This window comes from Suncus etruscus, chromosome 15 (genome assembly GCF_024139225.1).
Source record: "Suncus etruscus isolate mSunEtr1 chromosome 15, mSunEtr1.pri.cur, whole genome shotgun sequence".
NCBI lineage: Eukaryota > Metazoa > Chordata > Mammalia > Eulipotyphla > Soricidae > Suncus > Suncus etruscus.
The window spans coordinates 90,279,092-90,296,648 of record NC_064862.1 but is presented as its reverse complement, the minus strand read 5'-3'; the positions used below and the strand labels follow the sequence as shown (position 1 = coordinate 90,296,648).

General features: G+C 54.3%; 1 protein-coding gene across 1 annotated transcript; it reads right to left on the bottom strand.

Annotated features, from left to right (window-relative positions):
- Positions 1 to 632: 632 nt before the first annotated feature.
- LDLR (low density lipoprotein receptor) lies at positions 633 to 17,323 on the bottom strand. The gene is made up of 17 exons (XM_049788349.1): positions 17,243 to 17,323; positions 12,514 to 12,900; positions 11,545 to 11,667; positions 11,046 to 11,168; positions 10,389 to 10,508; positions 9,793 to 9,918; positions 8,693 to 8,864; positions 8,354 to 8,581; positions 7,513 to 7,631; positions 6,594 to 6,733; positions 5,810 to 5,951; positions 5,479 to 5,680; positions 5,333 to 5,394; positions 4,784 to 4,921; positions 2,692 to 2,769; positions 2,289 to 2,446; positions 633 to 1,057 (listed from the first exon to the last, which is right to left on the bottom strand). The coding sequence occupies exons 1-17, from the start codon at positions 17,307 to 17,309 to the stop codon at positions 1,022 to 1,024; spliced, it is 2,421 nt and encodes an 806-aa protein (XP_049644306.1). The 5' UTR covers positions 17,310 to 17,323; the 3' UTR covers positions 633 to 1,021.
- Positions 17,324 to 17,557: the final 234 nt, after the last annotated feature.

Below are 17,557 nucleotides of genomic sequence, written 5' to 3'. Positions count from 1 at the left end.
TTTGAACCTGATGGTGCCAGATTAGACCCCCGTGCAGGGTACTGACCCAGCTGCCTGCGTTCCAGTGCTCATAGACACCCCAAAAGTCCATTCTGCACTTGGGCATGTCTAGACTGGAGGCGGTATGGTGTCACATCTCAGGCACTTTAAACGTGGGGCGACTGTTCCCCCCCACTTTCCCTGGGTCTATCAACACTTTGGTCATGAGCGAGGCTCCATGGGCACCAGCCGGACTCTGTCCCCACACCAGGCTCCTCACATCTGGCCTGAGAGTGGGGGTGCCCAACCCTACTCCTCCTCGGGGGCCTTGGGGTGGGGAGGCATCTCTAAAGCAAGACCTAAAGATAGAAGTAAAGGCTGGGACACACTGAGTGTGGGGTTCTGGCCAGGGCAGGGGACAGCTTCCCTTTTTTTTTTTTTTTTTTTTTGGTTTTTGGGTTACACCCAGCAGCACTCAGGGGTTACTCCTGGCTCTACACTCAGAAATCGCTCCTGGCAGGCTCGGGGAACCATGTGGGATGCTGGGATTCAAACCACCACCGTCCTTCTGCATGCAAGGCAAACACCCTACCTCTATGCTATCTCTCCGGCCCCAGCTTTTTTTTTTTTTTGGTTTTGGTTTTTGGGTCACACCGGCAGCACTCAGGAGTTACTCCTGGTTCCCTGCTCAGAAGCCGCAGCTGGCAGGCACAGGGGACCATATGGGATGCCGGGATTCGAACCACCACCGTACTTCTGCATGCAAGGCAAACGCTCTACCTCCATGCTACCTCTCCGGGCCCCAGCCTCCCATTTTTATACCCCTGTATCAACTCTGGGACCCCACCTGCAACCCCTCCCTAGGACCCCCAGGGGGATCTAGTTCTGCCTTTCAGACAAATAAATATATGAAACAAAGCCTGGAAGGCAGGCCCCAAGCTGTAGGCACAAGGGGGAGCGTCTAAGGGAAGGTTGGTCTCGGTCTAGGGGCGTTGGCATGTTCTTCCTCTTGTGGCCCCAGATAAACAAGGTCTGTGCAGTCTCATGGTGTGTCTTCCTCCATGCAGACCATCTGTCTCTGGGGGCGGAAGACACAATTAATACTTGACCTGGGTACCATGGAGGGGAGGCAGCACCCCCTACCTCGCCTTAGTTATTTATTTTTATTTAAAATGATTTTGTTTGTAGGCCACACCTCGCTGTGCTTAAGGGTTACTCCTGGATCTGCACTCAAGGATCACTCCTGGCAGGCTTGGGGAACCCTACCGGATGCTGGGGATTGAACCTGGATTGGCCACGAACAAGGCAGAAGCCCTTCCTGCTTTGCTATTGCTCCAACTCCTGATTTTAATTTTTTGTTATTTAATTTGGGGGAGGGTCACACTGGACAGTACGGGGGTACTCTCTATGCAGTGCTCAATGCTCATTCCTCATGATGCTGAGGGGGTCTGTGCAGTGCTGATGACTAAACCTGGACCTCAGAGATGAAAGGCATGCCTGGAACGCTTGGTAGCCAATGGACTACCGCCAAATCCCCATAAAATAAAATTCCTAGGCTCAGGAGGAGTATTTGGTCCCCACTGAATACTGACATAAATGGCTCCAGGGATGCAAAATATGAAATAAAAGAATTGATAAAATATTTGGTTGCTGGCCCACACCTGGCAGTGCTCAGATCTGTCTGCTCAGAAATCACTCCTGGGCCCGGAGAGATAGCACAGCGGCGTTTGCCTTGCAAGCAGCCGATCCAGGACCAAAGGTGGTTGGTTCGAATCCCGGTGTCCCATATGGTCCCCGGTGCCTGCCAGGAGCTATTTCTGAGCAGACAGCCAGGAGTAACCCCTGAGCACCGCTGGGTGTGCCCCCCCAAAAAAAGAAAAAAATCACTCCTGGCAGGCTTGGGGAGACCTAAACTTGGGAGATCAAACCAGGGTTGGCTATGTGCAAGGCAAATGCCCCCCCCCCCAATGTGTCAACATTCTGGGCCCTAAATAAAATATTCATCTTTTCCTTCCCAGACCTACAAACCACTTTGGGTCCTACTTAGGGATGCTAGATGGGCCTTGGCCTGAAGCCCCACCCCAGGAGGCTCAGACCCCACCCCTTGAAGCTCAGGACCCACCCCTAGAGGCTCAGACCCTGCCCCAAGGCAGCCTTGTCCTATGGGGGACTAAGCCTGCTCTGGAGGTTCTGGCCCCGCCCCATGAGGCTCAAGCCAGCCTTGCCTTATGGGGGACTAAGCCCCCCATAAGGACTTGGCCCTGGCCTGGGAGGTCAGGCCGACCCAGAGGTCCTGGATGTTGGCTCACCGAGGGGTAGCTGTAGCCATCCTGGGCGTCGCAGATGCAGACCTCGTCCTCCGTGGTCTTCTGGTACACGGGGTTGTCGAAGTTGATGCTGTTGACGCTCTTCAGCCGCCAGTTCCGCCAGACCAGCAGCACCCCGAAGCCCAGCATGACGAGCAGCGCTGGGGGACAGGCGCCGGGTTACCCCAAACCGGGCAGAATGCACATGGGACCCCCCCACCCCAGTCTGTGCTCAGCCCCACTGCCCCTAGAACAATGCTCCCCAGGAAACAGAACAAGATCCAGCTTGGAAAATAAAGAACCGGAGGCCTCCCCAGAATCCTGACTAACAGTGTTCAGAGGGCCAGAGATGGGCAAGCCAACTTCTTTGAAGGAGGTGAGGGAGAGGGGGGTCCACAGTGCTTACCAATGGGGAGCACTATGTAGAGAGCTCCTGAACTGCCACTTGTCTTCTGCTGTACTACGTTGGACTCGGTGCTCAGGACTATTGGGAAAAGGGAGGAGGGTAAGGTTTGTGGTCAATGGGTGTGTGTGTGTGTGTGTGTGTGTGTGTGTGTGTGTGTGTGTGTGCGCGCGCGCTGACAGCTGAGACTCCTTTTTAGTGCTCGCTAAGCTAAGCTGGGCTTTTATTTTTATTATTGTTGTTTTGTGGCCACATCTGGTGGTGCTCAGGAATCACACCTGGTGGGACTTGGGGGACCAAAGTGAAGCCGGGAGATCAAATGTGGGTCAGCCCCATGCAGTGCAAGCCTCTTCCCCACTGCACTATCTGTTTTCTGCACCCCACTGTTTTTATATTTTGAGTCTGGGAGCAGCCAACAGCTGTGAGGCTTTTACACATACAAAGTATGGGCTCAAGACCAGAGCGATGATGCAGTGGTAGGGTGTTTGCCTTGCACACACTAACCTAGGATAGACCACAGTTTGATCCCCCGACATCCCATATGGTCCCCCAAGCCAGGAGCAATTTCTGAGCACATGGCCAGGAGTAACCCGTGAGGGTCACTGGATATGGCCCAAAAACAAAACAAAACAAAAGATAGATAGGGTGGGAACGGTGGCGCAAGCAGTAAGGCATCTGTCTTGCACGCATTAGCCTAGGACAGACCGTAGTTTGATCTCCCCAGCATCCCATATGGTCCCCCAAACCAGGAGTGATTTCTGAGCACGTAGCCAGGAGTAGCCCCTGAGTGTCAGCAGGTGTGGCCCAAAAACCAGAAAAAAAAAGTTTGGGCTCAAGCAGCAAAAATTGTAAAAAAAAAAAAAAAAAAGAAAAAGAAAAAGAAAGAAAGAAAAATCTGTGCCATGTTTTCTTGGTGTTCACGTTAATTGTTTGTCTTTGCTTGTTGTTTGTTGTTGTTTTTTTAGGGCCACACCAGGTGGCAATCAGGATTACTCCTGGTTCTGTGCTCTGAAGCTACCCCTGGCAGGCCTGGCGGACCCTATGGGATGCTGGAGATAGAACCTGGGTCAATTGCGTGCAAGGCAAACTCCCTACCTGCTGTATTATCACTCTAGTTCCTCTATTCATTTTCTTATATTTATTTTTGGGGGGGTCACACCCAGCAATTTTTAGTGGTTACTCCTGGCTCTGTGCTCATGGATCACTCCTGGTAGGGCTCAAGGCGCCTTAAAGTGTGCTAGGAATAAAACTCAGGCTGACCAGGTGCAAGGGAAGTGACCTATGTCCTATGGAGCCCCTACATTTTGTGTGTCTTGAGTTTGGGACTCAAAGGTTTCAGGTGCTCTAGGGAGCTTAAAAATGTCAAAAACTGGGGCCGGAGAGATAGCATGGAGATAAGGCGTTTGCCTTTCATGCATAAGGATGGTGGTTTGAATCCTGGCATCCCATATGGTCCCCCGAGCCTGACAGGAGTGATTTCTGAGTGTAGAGCCAGGAGGAACTCCTGAGCGCTGTCGGTTGCGACCCAAACACACACACACACACACACACACACACAAAAGGTCAAAAACTGCTGATGGGGTCCCGGAGAGATAGCACAGCGGTGTTTGCCTTGCAAGCAGCCGATCCAGAACCTAAGGTGGTTGTTTCGAATCCCGGTGTCCCATATGGTCCCCCTGCCTGCCAGGAGCTATTTCTGAGCAGATAGCCAGGAGTAACCCCTGAGCACTGCCGGGTGTAGCCCCCAAAAAACTGCTGATGGGACTTTTTTTTTTTTTTTTTTTTGGTTTTTGGATCACACCCGGCAGCGCTCAGGGGTTCCTCCTGGCTCTATGCTCATGATGGGACTTTTAAGCCCAGCCCGATATCGCCCTCTGGTGGTCAAACATGTGACCTGCGCTGGGCCAGTGGGAAGGGGCTGGATCGTGACCTTCAGGGTGGGAACCAGGTGGGGTGCATGCTAGGCATGAACCCTACCTAACCACTGTGCAACCATTCCAGCCCTCCTGTGCTTCCTCTTTGCCAAGATGATTCGGTTCTCAGTCATCTCAGTGTTTGTCTCTATGATGTGGACCAGGGTGGGTCGGGCTGTTACCTGGGTGTGACAGGGTAGTCGCTGTCTCCCTAGTGGTAGGCTCCGGGGAAGGCCGGGATTTCGGGGTGTTGGTGTGCTCTGGGGCAGTCTCAGTGACAACAGGGGCCCCGGGTGTGCCCGTCGTCTGAGTTTCTGCTTCTGGAAACAGAAACACAGTCCTGAGTGGCGGGCACTGAGTCTCACAGCGGGTGTGGGGTGTATCCCCTAGAAAGATGCTGCATCCATGACAGAGTCTGACAGACACTAGCTCTGGCACTTGGCAGACCTGGGTTCTATCCCTAGTACCATGTGGTTTCCTGAGCACCCACCCATGTGGCCCAGGGCACCTTGGCACCTTACCCTCAGACCCTGCCCCAAGCTGCCTGCCTGGTGGGTTGAAAATCACTAGGGGGGGGTCCTCCCCTGGACTCTTGAGCACTGAGTAGGAGGATCTGCACCTCAAATTTTGCACACCCCAAATAAGGGGCTTTTAGAGCGTCTGCTTGGTGGGCTCATGTGGCAACCCAGGAGAGTGAACCCTGGAGCAGACAGGGGGCACCCGAGTATTACCCAGCACCTCCTCCGACTGGCACTTCCCAAGGGGTGTTCTTGGCATGGGGTCACCTTTATGTCTGAGGAGGGGGTATGGAACCCTCAGGTTAGTGGGTGATTGGAGAGCAGGGAACCAGCCGACCTCCCCAGGTTTCCCCCGCAACCCACTCCTGAGGCCAGGTTCCCCCATTGGGCAGAGCAGAGCGCCCTCACCTGGTCTGCAGCTCCGCCTATCAGTGCCAAGAACCAGGCCATCCGGGCAGGCACAGGTGAACTTGGGGGAGTGGGCATTGATCTGGGGGGCTGGGAGACACAGGTACTGGCACCCTCCGTTCTGGAGGGCATTTCTCTCGCACCAGTTGACCCCTATGAGGTGGGGGAGACATAGAGACAACACTGTAGGAATGTGCTAGAAAATTCTAGAACGTTCTAGAAATTTCCAGAAAAGTTTAGAAGTGTGTTATGTATGTGTAGGGGCCGCCACTCCATCTTTACCTGTAGGCTGAGTCAAGTTGTGGACAAGGACAATATCCCCTGGGGACTGCAGGTTTTCGGCCACCAGATGAATGTCAGAGCCAGTGAGACGGTTGGCACTGAATATGGCTTCATTGTTTATGTCCGTCCAGAAGACTCTGTCCTGGAGGGGCACAAGATTGGGGGTCAATCCCTGGAATCCCATAGGGTCCTTTAAGCACCAGGAGTGATTCCTGAGCACAGAGCTAAGAATAACCCCTAAGGGGCCGGAGAGATAGCATGGAGGGTAAGGCGTTTGCCTTTCATGCAGAAGGTCATCGGTTCAAATCCCGGTGTCCCATATGGTCCCCCGAGCCTGCAAGGAGCGATTTCTGAGCATGAAGCCAGGAGTAACCCCTGGGCGCTGCTGGGTGTGACCCAAAAATCAAAAAAAAAAAAAAAAAAAAAAAAGAATAACCCCTAAGCACCGCTGGGTTGGGCTCCCCCCAAAACAAAGAATCACTGAGCTTCCAAGTTCCTCCTCAATTCATTCTTTTTTGGTGTGTGTGTGGGGGGGGGTTGGGCCACACCCGGCAGCACTCAGGGTTACCATTGCTCTGTGATGCAAGCTCGGGGGCCCATGTGGGATGCAGGGCATCAAATCCAGGTCATTCTGGACAGCCTCATGCATGGCAAATGCCCTTCAACTTCCACTATGCTATCACTCTGGCCCCATCTCCCTCCAATATTTTTAGGACAAAACCACTGTGGGTTGACATCCACCCAGCATCTGGCTCCAAATCCCGAGTCCCAGGCAGGGCTGCACCTCAAAGATGGCCAGGGAGAAGGGGTGTGCCAGCTTGGATGTGTCCTTCAGCACCATCTTCCGGTTCCCCCCGTCGACATCGATGCTGGAGATGGAGTGAAGTTTGGAGTCCACCCAGTATAGGCGCCCGCCGGAAAGATCTGGAACCATAACAGGGTGAGGAGAGGGTGGGGAATGAGAGACTTCGGGGCTCCAGGCACTGGCCTCTCCGGCATCTCATCAGGTCCTCTGAACCTCCCCAGGATTGAAATCTGAGCACAGAGCCAGGAGTCAGCCCTGAGCGCTGCTGGGTGTACCTGACCCCCCAAATAAAACCCTAAACCAAACATCATTTAAATTAAGAGAATGGGGGGCCGGGTGGTGGCGTTGGAGGTAAGGTGCCTGCCTTGCCTGCGCTAGCCTAGGACGGACCGCGGTTCGATCCCCCGGCGTCCCATATGGTCCCCCAAGAAGCCAGGAGCAACTTCTGAGCGCATAGCCAGGAGTAACCCCTGAGCGTCACAGGGTGTGGCCCAAAAACCAAAAAAAAAAAAAAAAAAAATTAAGAGAATGGGGGCCAGAGCTATAGCACAGTGGTAGGGTATTTGCCTTGAACATGGCTAACCCAGGAAGGACCCAGGTTTGAATCCTGGCACCATATGGGATGCTGGGATTCGAACCACCATCCTTTAGCATGAAAGGCAAACACCATACCTCCATGCTATCTCTCCAGCCCTTCTTTAAATTTATTATTCCTGCCAGGAGCAATTTCTGAGCACAGAGCCAGGAATAACTCCTGAGTGCTGCTGGGTGTGACGCAAAAACCAAATAAATAAATAAGTTCAAGAGAACAGGTGCTGCCTGTTGTGTTTGGGGGAGCCCTTTCCTCCTTTCCACTCTCCCACAGGTCCCCCCATCACGGTCCTGCCTAAGCACTTACCCAGTGTGATCCCGATGGGCCAGTGAATGTTTTCCGTCACCAACGAATAGACGTCCACCCCGTTCAGACCCCCCTTCTTGATCTTGGCTGGAGTCCCCCAGTCGGTCCAGTACATGAAGCTGGAAGGGGTGACAGAGAAGAACGGGTAAGTGCCCGTGGCATTGGGAGACACGGAGTTCAATTGTGTGTGTCAACCACTGGGCTCCCAACCTCATAAAACTTTAATCTCGGGCCCGGAGAGATAGCACAGCGGTGTTTGCCTTGCTAGCAGCCGATCCAGGACCAAAGGTGGTTGGTTCGAATCCCGGTGTCCCACATGGTCCCCCGTGCCTGCCAGGAGCTATTTCTGAGCAGACAGCCAGAAGTAACCCCTGAGCACTGCCGGAAAACCAAAACAAAAAAAAAACTTTAATCTCTCTCTCTCTCTCTTTTTTTTTTTTTTTGGTTTTTGGGTCACACCCAGCAGCGCTCAGGGCTTCCTCCTGGCTCTACGCTCAGAAATCACTCCTGGCAGGCTCGAGGACCATATGGGATGCCAGGATTTCAACCACCGTCCTTCTGCATGCAAGGCAAACAACCTTCATGTTATCTCTCCGGCCCAACTTTAATCTTTTTTGTTTTTCCTTCTTGCTTTTGGGCCACACTCAGTGATGCCCAGGACTGACTCCTGGTTCTGTGCTCAGGAATCACTCCTGGCAGGCTTGGGGGACCCAATGGGATGCCAGGGATCAAACCCGGGTCAGCTACACTCAAGGCAAATGCCCTCCCTCCCGGCCTCCCTATGACTCTGCCCTGGTGCGCCCAATCTCGACTCCTTCCTGCTCCCATTTTGGGGACGCACCCGTGACCGGGGTCCACCACGATGGAGTGAGGCTTGGAGCCCTTCTCGGTGAAGAGCGTCTTCCTCTTGACCCCCTGAGTGTCAGCCACAGACACGGTGCCCGGGATCGAGTCAGTCCAGTAGAGGAGCTGGTGGACCCAGTCCACGGCCAGCCCGTCAGGGGCCTGCACGTCCTCGCCAATGACAGTCTGGTGCGGGGAGGAGCTGGGGTCGCCATTAATCTGGGTGCTGGGGGGAGACGCAGTGGGAGGGTGTCAGGGCTGGGGCCATCCCCCTGGACCCCACCACCCACCCCACCCCACCCCATTCTCCTCGAAGGTCCCCCCAGACGCCTCTCACCTGTAGATCTTCTTATGCGACAGATCGGTCCAGTAGATGCGGTTGGCGGCCACCTCGGTGTCCAGCGCCACCACATGCTTCAGGTCGGAGATGAGACTGGTGTACTCGCTCCGGTCCAGGCTCATTTTCCGCACCTCGTGGCGGTTGGTGAACAAGAGGTAGGCGATGGCACCTGGGCGGAGTTCAGGTCAGGGGTGATCAAGCTGCCCCTTCCTTTGGGAAGATTTGGGCTAACGCTCAGAGAGATTGAGAGACCTGGCTGCATTCTTGCAGTAGGAATGAACTGGAGATGGATAGAAGCCAACACCCCGCCAACACCATGACACTCATCGCCTGCACAAGACATTTTTTTTTGGGGGGGTCACACCCGGCAGCTCTCAGGGGTTACTCCTGGCTCTACATTCAGAAATCACTCCTGGGGGACCATATGGGATGCTGGGATTTGAACCACCATGCTTTAGTATGCAAAGCAAACACCATTCCTCCATGTTATCTTTCTAGCCCTTTTTAAAATTTATTTATTTATTTGGTTTTATGGCCACACCTGGCAGCGCTCAGGGGTTCCTCCTGGCTCTACACTCAGAAATCGCTCCTGGCAGCAACGGGGGACCATATGGGATACTGAGATTCAAACCACTGTCCTTCTGCATGCGAGGCAAACACCCTACCTCCATGCTATCTTTCCGGCTTCATTCAGTCCTTTATTCTATTTTTTTTTTTTATTACTTTGTTTTTGTTTTTGGGCAGTACCCGACAGTACTCAGAGCTTACTCGTGGCTCTGCACTCAGAAATTGCTCCTGGCAGGCTCAGGGGACCATTTGGGATGCCAGGAATCGAACCTGAGTCCATCCCGGTCCACTTGCATGCTAGGCAAACACCCTACCTCTGTGTAGGGTGTTTGCCTAGCTCAGGCAAACAAACACTCAGGCCCCAATTACTTTATTTAATATGTGATTTCTTCATGGATGGGTTCTCCACACTGGAATCGGGCTGAGTTAGTGTTTTGTTCTCTTTGAAATGGACACTTTGGGGGTGTGGGGAAGGGGGCAGGATGAAACTGTGCCCCCTGATGTTCTCCTCCCTCCCCAACTCCACTTACTGGTGACTTTGCAGATGCCCGTGGAGGGGTCCAACTGGAAGCCGCTCAAGCATTCGCACTTGTAGCCGCCCTCCAGGTTCACGCAGATCTGGCTGCAGGTGTCTGGCTCCTGACACTCATCAATATCTGGTAATGATGGGGGCCAGAGAGAGAGCTTAGTGGTTAAAGCCTCACCTGGCACAGAGCCAACTCTATGACGCCAGCACTGCAGAGGTGCCCCAAATGCCGGAGCACAGTCAGGGGGGCCCTTATGGACAGCCAGATGTACCCCCCAAAAATATAACAACAATAAAAATACACAGATTCTGAAAAAGGGGCAAAACAGGTCCCTGAGCATTATGCAATAAATCTGGCCTCGAATGCATCCAGACAGGATTTGGATTGATTTTGGTGTAAGGGAGACCCCATCACAGTGCTCATGGGAACCTACAATAATTCTAGGAGTTAGACCCAGGGTTCTCCCATGCGTCACCTGCGCCGAACCATCTCCCTGACCCCCATCTTTCTAAATTGTATCCCCTAAAAGCCAAGTGTCATTGACACTTCCCTCCAGCTCCAAGGGCTGGGGTGCAGGGACGGGCTCCCCCGGGACTCACCTTCACACTTGTGCTGATCAGCCAGCCGGAAGCCTGTGGGGCACCGACATTCATAGCCAATCTTGAGGTCCTCGCACAGGTGGGAGCAGCCGCCGTTGTTGTCTGCACACTCGTTCGTACCTGAGAGGTGTGGGGGTGTTGTCACCTAGGCGGGTCCCAGCCCAGACCTCCAGCCCCCCCTGCTCTAGTCCCAGCACCCTGCTGGAAGTGACCCCCCAAAGCACAGAGCAAGGACTCGTGACCCCCAAGAGCAGGGCCAGGTGGTGGGTCTCAGAAACCAACCAAGAGGAACTGATTTTGTTTGTTTGTTTATTGTTGTGGGGTCACACTCAGTGACTCTCAAAGGTTACTCCTGGCTCTGCATTCAGGAATCACTCCTGGCAGGCTCAAGGGACCATATGGGATGCCAGACATCAAACCTGGGTCAGCCACATACAAGGCAAGCGCCCTGACAGCTGTGCTATTCACTCCAGCCCCAAAAAATTAGTTTAAGGAGGAGCCGGGGTCAGGATCTGATGCCAAAGCCAAGGAAAAAATCCCCAAAATTTGACTCATGGGTGCATGGTCATGAGTCCAACCCTCTGGTGCCCCCCATAGCCCCGGGAACCCTGACCCACACCTCTGGGTCCCCGATCCACAAGCCCCCCAGATACTCACTGCATTCCTTGAGGGGTTCGTCTGACCAGTCCTGGCAGTTCCTGACCGAATCACACACTTTGTCCATTGAGATACACTCGCCGCTGTGGCAGTGGAACTTGTGGGGTCCCTTGCAGAGGGTCACTGTAAGTGGGGGGGGGGGAGGTCAGCACCCAGAGTTTCCCTCATGCCCAGACAGACACGGGGAGGGGTTGCCTCAGATTCACTGTGTGTGTGTGACGGGGCACACGACATCAGGGCTAGACCCCAGAAGAACACAGACCTGAGTCCTGGGGATTGAACCTGGTCCATTGAGCTCGTCCCAGCACCCCAAATAAGGATCAGTCAGTTTCACAAGGGGCGGGAGCCATAGCAAGGAGGACGTTTGCCTTGTACGCGGCAGACCCGACTTCAATCCCCGGCATCCCACAGGGTTCCCTGAGCCCCACCAGGAGGGATCCCCAAGCGTAGAGCCGGGAGTGAACCCCAAGGGTCCTGCTGGTTCCCAGCATGCACTCACCGTTGGCACAGTCAACCTCGTCACTCCCATCCTTACAGTGCTTGTAGCCATCACACTGGCCACTGCCAGGGACACAGCTGCCGTCTGAACACTGGAACTCGTCCGGGCGACACGTAGCGGCAGCTGCAGGGGTGCAGGGGGCAGGTTTCACCAAAGGGCAGCAAGAGTCCAAGAACCTTCCCTGCCCTGCACCCAAGTTTTCTGGTGTTGGATTTATTTGCTGTTGTTTGGATTTGCTCAGGGGAGTAGATGGAATGCATGGGGATTGAACCCCGGTTGTTTGGTTGCTTGCAAAGCAAATCTTTGTGTGTGTGGGTTTTGGTTTTTGGGTCACACCGGCAGTGCTCGGGGGTTACTATGCCTGGCTCTATGCTCAGAAATCTCCCCTGGCAGGCTCGGGGGACCATATGGGATGCCAGAATTTGAACCACTGTCCTTCTGTATTCAAGGCAAACGCCTTACCTCCATGCTATCTCTCCAGCCGTGTGTGTGTGTGTGTGTGTGTGTGTGTGTGTGTGTGTGTGTGTGTTTGTTTTAATTTTAAAAGACTGACTGATATCATGGAGTGAAATGGAAAAGAAGTTGGAGTTTATGGGTTGGAGATATAGCACAGCAGTAGGGCATTTTCCTTGCAATGTGGCTGACCCAGGAGGGATCTGGTTCAATTTCTGACATCCCATCTGGTCCCCTGAGCTTGCCAGCGGCAATTTCTGGGCACAGAGTCAGGAGTAACCCCTGAGCACTACTGGGTGTGGCCCTTCAAAAAAATATTTGTTTCGGGGACATGAAAGATAGATAATAAAACAGGGAGGGCATTTGCCTTGCAGGCTATAGACAAAGTTCGATCCTTGACATCCCATTAGGGTGCCCTGAGCACCAAAGTCCAAACCCGAGCAAACCCAAAGAACCCAGCAGTGGGGTCCGGGGTCTCAAGTGTTGGGTCGGGTTTTGGGTCTGCGCCCCCCTTACCGCAGCCCTCCTCGTCTGACTTGTCCTTGCAATCGGCGTCACCGTCGCATCTCCAGCTCTGGTGCACACACTCGCCGCTGCCGCACTGGAACTCATGGGTCGAGCAGGCCTTGGGGTCATAGCGCTCTTTGAGGGGGTCACGGCCCCCGCAGTTCTCGGGCCACTCGTCGGAGTTGTCCTCGCAGTCTGCGTCGCCGTCGCAGGCCCACAGCTTGGGGATGCAGGTGGAGTTGTGGCAGCGGAACTGGCTCGGCTCGCAGGTGCTCGTTGTACAGTGCTCCTCGTCAGAGCCGTCCAGGCAGTCTCGGTCCGAGTCGCACACGAACTTGAGCGCCACGCATTTGCCATCCCCGCAGCGGAATTCCTGCGGGGAGCACGTGTTGGGGGCTGCGGGAAGGAGCACCCCAGGTTAAGCTCTTTTCTGCAGATGTGAGGAGGGGACACCCCCCACTTCCCTTGCACCCACTTCCCCCTACCCAGAGCCAGACACCCAGGAGAGGACTCAGGGTGCGGGGTGCCAGGGCGGGGTGCCAGGACTGGGTGCAGGCTCATCTACCCGTGGAATATGCCCAGGGCAAGAACAATCGAAGGTTTGACTGCTATGATGGATTGATTGGATTTGGGGGCCACACCCCAAAATGCTCTGGGAGCCAGAGTGATAGCATAGTGGTAGGGTGTTTGCTTTGCACAAAGCAGAACCTGGACAGACCTGGGTTTGATCCCTAAGCCTGCCAGGAGCGACTTCTAAGCACAGAGCCAGGAGGAACCCCTGAGCACTGCCAGGTGTGGTCCAAAAACCAAAATAAGTAAAATAAAATAAGGGGGCCCAACCAGTAGCACAGTAGGGAGGGCATTTGGCTTGCATGCAAATGTTTGACCCAGGACAGACCTGGGTTTGATTCCCAGCATCCCATAGGGTCCCCCAAATCTGCCAGGAGAGGAGCAATTTCTGAGTGCAGAGCCAGCAGTGACCCCTGAGCAGTGCTGGATATGGTCCGCCCCTTCCCCACAACCAAACAAAACAGAGTAAAACCAGTGCCGGTGGCACTTCTGCCCTGCACACGGCTGACCAGGGTTCCATCCCCAGTGCATCAGAGGGTCCCCTAAGCCCCACTAGGAGGGATCCCTGAGGGTCGAGCCAAGAGTCAGCACTGAACACCCACAAACTAACAAACAGAACAAGAAGAGAAACTGAGGGCTAGAGTGACAGCACAGCAGTAGGGCAAACGTTTGCCTTGCAAGTGGCCAGTCTAGGGTTCGATTCCAGCATCCCACATGGTTTCCCCTGCCAGGAGTGATTTCAGAGCACAGAGCCAGGAGGAACCCCTGAGCGTCACTGGGTGTGGCCCAAAAACCTAAACTTAAAAAAAAAATGAGAGAGAGAGAGAGAGAGAGAGAGAGAGAGAGAGAGAGAGAGAGAGAGAGAGAGAGAGAGAGAGAAACTGAGGCTTATGTCAAATTTTCATCCAGGCTTGGGAACCGGAGACTAGAAATCCAGTTGGGTGAGGTGTGAATGGAGCCAGGAGAGGCTGGTCCCGAGGGATAAAGAACGAACGTGCTTCTGGGCAAGGTGCACTTGGAAGAGATGAAGAAAGAGGGCTGGGGGTAGAGGGGCCCATGGGGAGAGAGCAGAGAGGCTGGCAAGGGGCCCTGGAAATTGAGCTTTGGAATCTGCCTTGGCACAGACTGATAATAATGCAAATTGCCCAAGAAAAGCATGGGAACATCCAGTCCCCCCTTCTTGGCTCAGAGCCTCAGAGCCCCAGAATGCGCCCCAAAAGCTGCTCTGACTCAGGCTGAATCCGGGGAGGAGGAAGTGAGTCATCAGCCCTTACCCAAGGAAGAGTGGGCAAAGCAAAATGCAATGTCAGAGCACTCAGGAAAAAAAAAAAGGTTCATGCCACAGACATCCACGATAATTTTTGCTGAAGGAGAGTGTCAATTCCCTCTCTCCCACCCCACCCCCAAAAAAAAACAAAAAACAAAACAGTGATCCCAGTTTGGGTTGCAAGTAATCCTCTGCTCTTTCTCCCCAACCTTTGGTACAAAGTCCCGGGATGCAAATAAAAGATGACGCGGAAATATTGGATAATGGGGCTGGAGAGATAGCACAGTGGGGAGGGCGTTTGCCTTGCACACGGTGCACCAGAGTTCGATCCCCGGCATCCCCTAGGGTCCCCCGAGACTGCCAGGAGTAATTTCTGAGTGCAGAGCAAGGAGTAACCCTGAGTGCCGTGGGAGTGGCCCATAAAACAATAAACAAAAAAATTGGAAATATTCATTATGGCTTAAAAATCCCTATGAAGGGGCCGGGCGGTGGCGCTAGAGGTAAGGTGCCTGCCTTGCCTGCGCTAGCCTTGGATGGACCGAGGTTCGATCCCCCGGCGTCCCATATGGTCCCCCAAGCCAGGAGCAACTTCTGAGCGCACAGCCAGGAGTAACCCCTGAGCGTCACCGGGTGTGGCCCAAAAAAACCAAAAAAAAAAAAAATCCCTATGAAGACACAGAATGAAGGCCGGGGCCGGGGTGGGGACAGTTCCAGAGATCGGAGCTCAGAGCCTGCATGCAGAGGGTTCCCCAAAGCATCATGTGAGCCCTGAGCCTAGAGTAAACCAAAACCACCCTCCCTCTGCAGTCTGATAAAAACAAACCAACGATTTCTCTAGGAAATAGAAAAAAAAAGTTGTAGATAAATGAAGTCATTTCCTAGAACAGAAAGGAAGTGACTCAGGATGGAGAGAAAGTTCTAGTATAGGGGATCTGGGTTCTACCCCCACCCTCAGTGGTGTCGGCACCCCAGAACACTGCCGAGAAAAGGGGCCTCTGAGCAAAAAGCTGGGATTAGTCTACAAAGCACCGCTGGGTGTGGCCCAAACACAAATGTGCCGAATTGGGGTTTCAGATCCCTGGGAGGGTCAGAAGAGTGGAACTTGGAGAGAGAAGCTGGAACAGAACTGCATCGACCCAGAGACAGGGGCACAAAGAACAGGAACTCGCTCAAGACCACCCACCCACCTACCCATCCATCCATCCACCCATCCATCCATCCACCCATCCATCCATCCACCCATCCATCCACCCACCCACCCACCCATCCAATCCATCCATCCATCCATCCATCCATCCATCCATCCATCCATCCATCCATCCATCCATCCATCCATCCATTCCTTCATCCACCCATTCTTCTTCCAGGGTGAAAGATGGGTTAAATGCCCCCTGGTCCAAGCCCTCCATCTCTTTTCTTCATTCTCGTCTCCCAAAGCCTCCTCCGGATCCCAATACTCCACAACCCCGCACCCTAAAAAAATCTTCCTAAGTGTTCAGGCCCTTGCCTTGCACACAACTGACAGGGGGTTCCATCCCCGGTCCCCCAGAGGGTCCCCTGTGTTTCAATACTCCTCCAGGGTGAAACCCTGAGTACTGCAAGATATACACCCTCCAAATAAACATTATAAACAAACAAACAAATAAAAACCCAACACCACAACTACTGAGCCCGTCACTCTTAGAAAAACTGAGAACCGGGCCCGGAGAGATGGCACAGCGGCGTTTGCCTTGCAAGCAGCCGATTCAGGACCAAAGGTGGTTGGTTCGAATCCCGGTGTCCCATATGGTCCCCCATGCCTGCCAGGAGCTATGTCTTTTTTTTTTTTTTTTTTTTTTTGGTTTTTGGGCCACACCCGGTGATGCTCAGCGTTACTCCTGGCTGTCTGCTCAGAAATAGCTCCTGGCAGGTACAGGGGACCATATGGGACACCGGGATTCGAACCAACCACTTTAGGTCGTGGATTGGCTGCTTGCAAGGCAAACACCGCTGTGCTATCTCTCCGGGCCCGCCTGCCAGGAGCTATTTCTGAGCAGACAGCCAGGAGTAATCCCTGAACATCGCCGGGTGTGGCCCAAAAACCAAAACAAAAACAAAAACAAAAACAAAAACAAAACCTGAGAACCCCTCCTTCCTCACCCCATCAAACTCAATGGGATGTGTGCATAGAAAAAAAGTTTGCACCCACAGAGAAGGGGCTCGATTGCAGCGTGGGATGCAATCGAGATCGGAGGGCGAGCGGGAATTGGGGCGCCGGGGACCCCGGGCCTAGCCCGGCGGTCTCTTAGCAAACCCAGGACCCAGGTTTGGTCCCAGGTCGGGAGCGGCAGGAGTCGGGCAGGGCAGGCCACGCCCCTTGCCGTCTGGCCACGCCCTCATCCCGGCACCGCCACTTCCCATTGGCCAGGGGGAGTGGCTCGAGGCTCGCCTGTTTGCACCGCGCCCAATAGGAACCCTGATGGGCGGGCCCTCTGGGACGGGGCGTGGCCAGAGGATGAGGCCCGGGATGGATGCGCGCAGGGGGCTTGGCTCGTGCGCGCCCAGGCGCTTTCCAGGTGCACAAAGGCCACTTGGCACGGGCGCGGGGTGCATGCTTGGAAGGGGTGCCTGAAGGTCCCCACTGGCCCCTCTACACGTTGGGCATCCTCGCACGGGCTTGAGGGCACCCTGAACCCCAGGACCAGGAGTTCCCCATTTTGCTGGGCAACTGGGGGAGCAAGGGATGGGGGTGGTCCTCGAGAAATTAGGGGGCAAAAGTTGGTGCCCACCTAGATAGAGCGATGTTTCACTCCCACCCCCAAAAAAAATCACACAGCATTGGCTCTTGAGAGACCCCCAAATCCTGGGGCCAAGGTCGAGGTGGATGGAGTCCTTTCACCCTGAGCCTGGATATCACCTTACCTGCAGCCGCCGCCGCGGCGAGGAGCAGGGCGAGGCCCCAGCGCAGTGTTCGGTTTGTGCAACTCATGTCCCAGTCGGTCCCCGCGTCCCCGCACCGCCGCTCCTCGCGTCTCTTCCAAGCTTTCAATGCGGCCTTTCCAGCAGGGGCGGAGTCTGCAATGGGGTGATTTTCAAATCTCGTCCCCACCCGCGGGAAGGAGGAGTTTGGGGCCTGGGCCAAAGGGATTCCTTAACCCTTGACATCCAGGTTGCGATTTCAGGCTGATAGCTTTGGGGAGGCTGAGGGGTAGGAGGCAGAATAACTCATGCAAATGC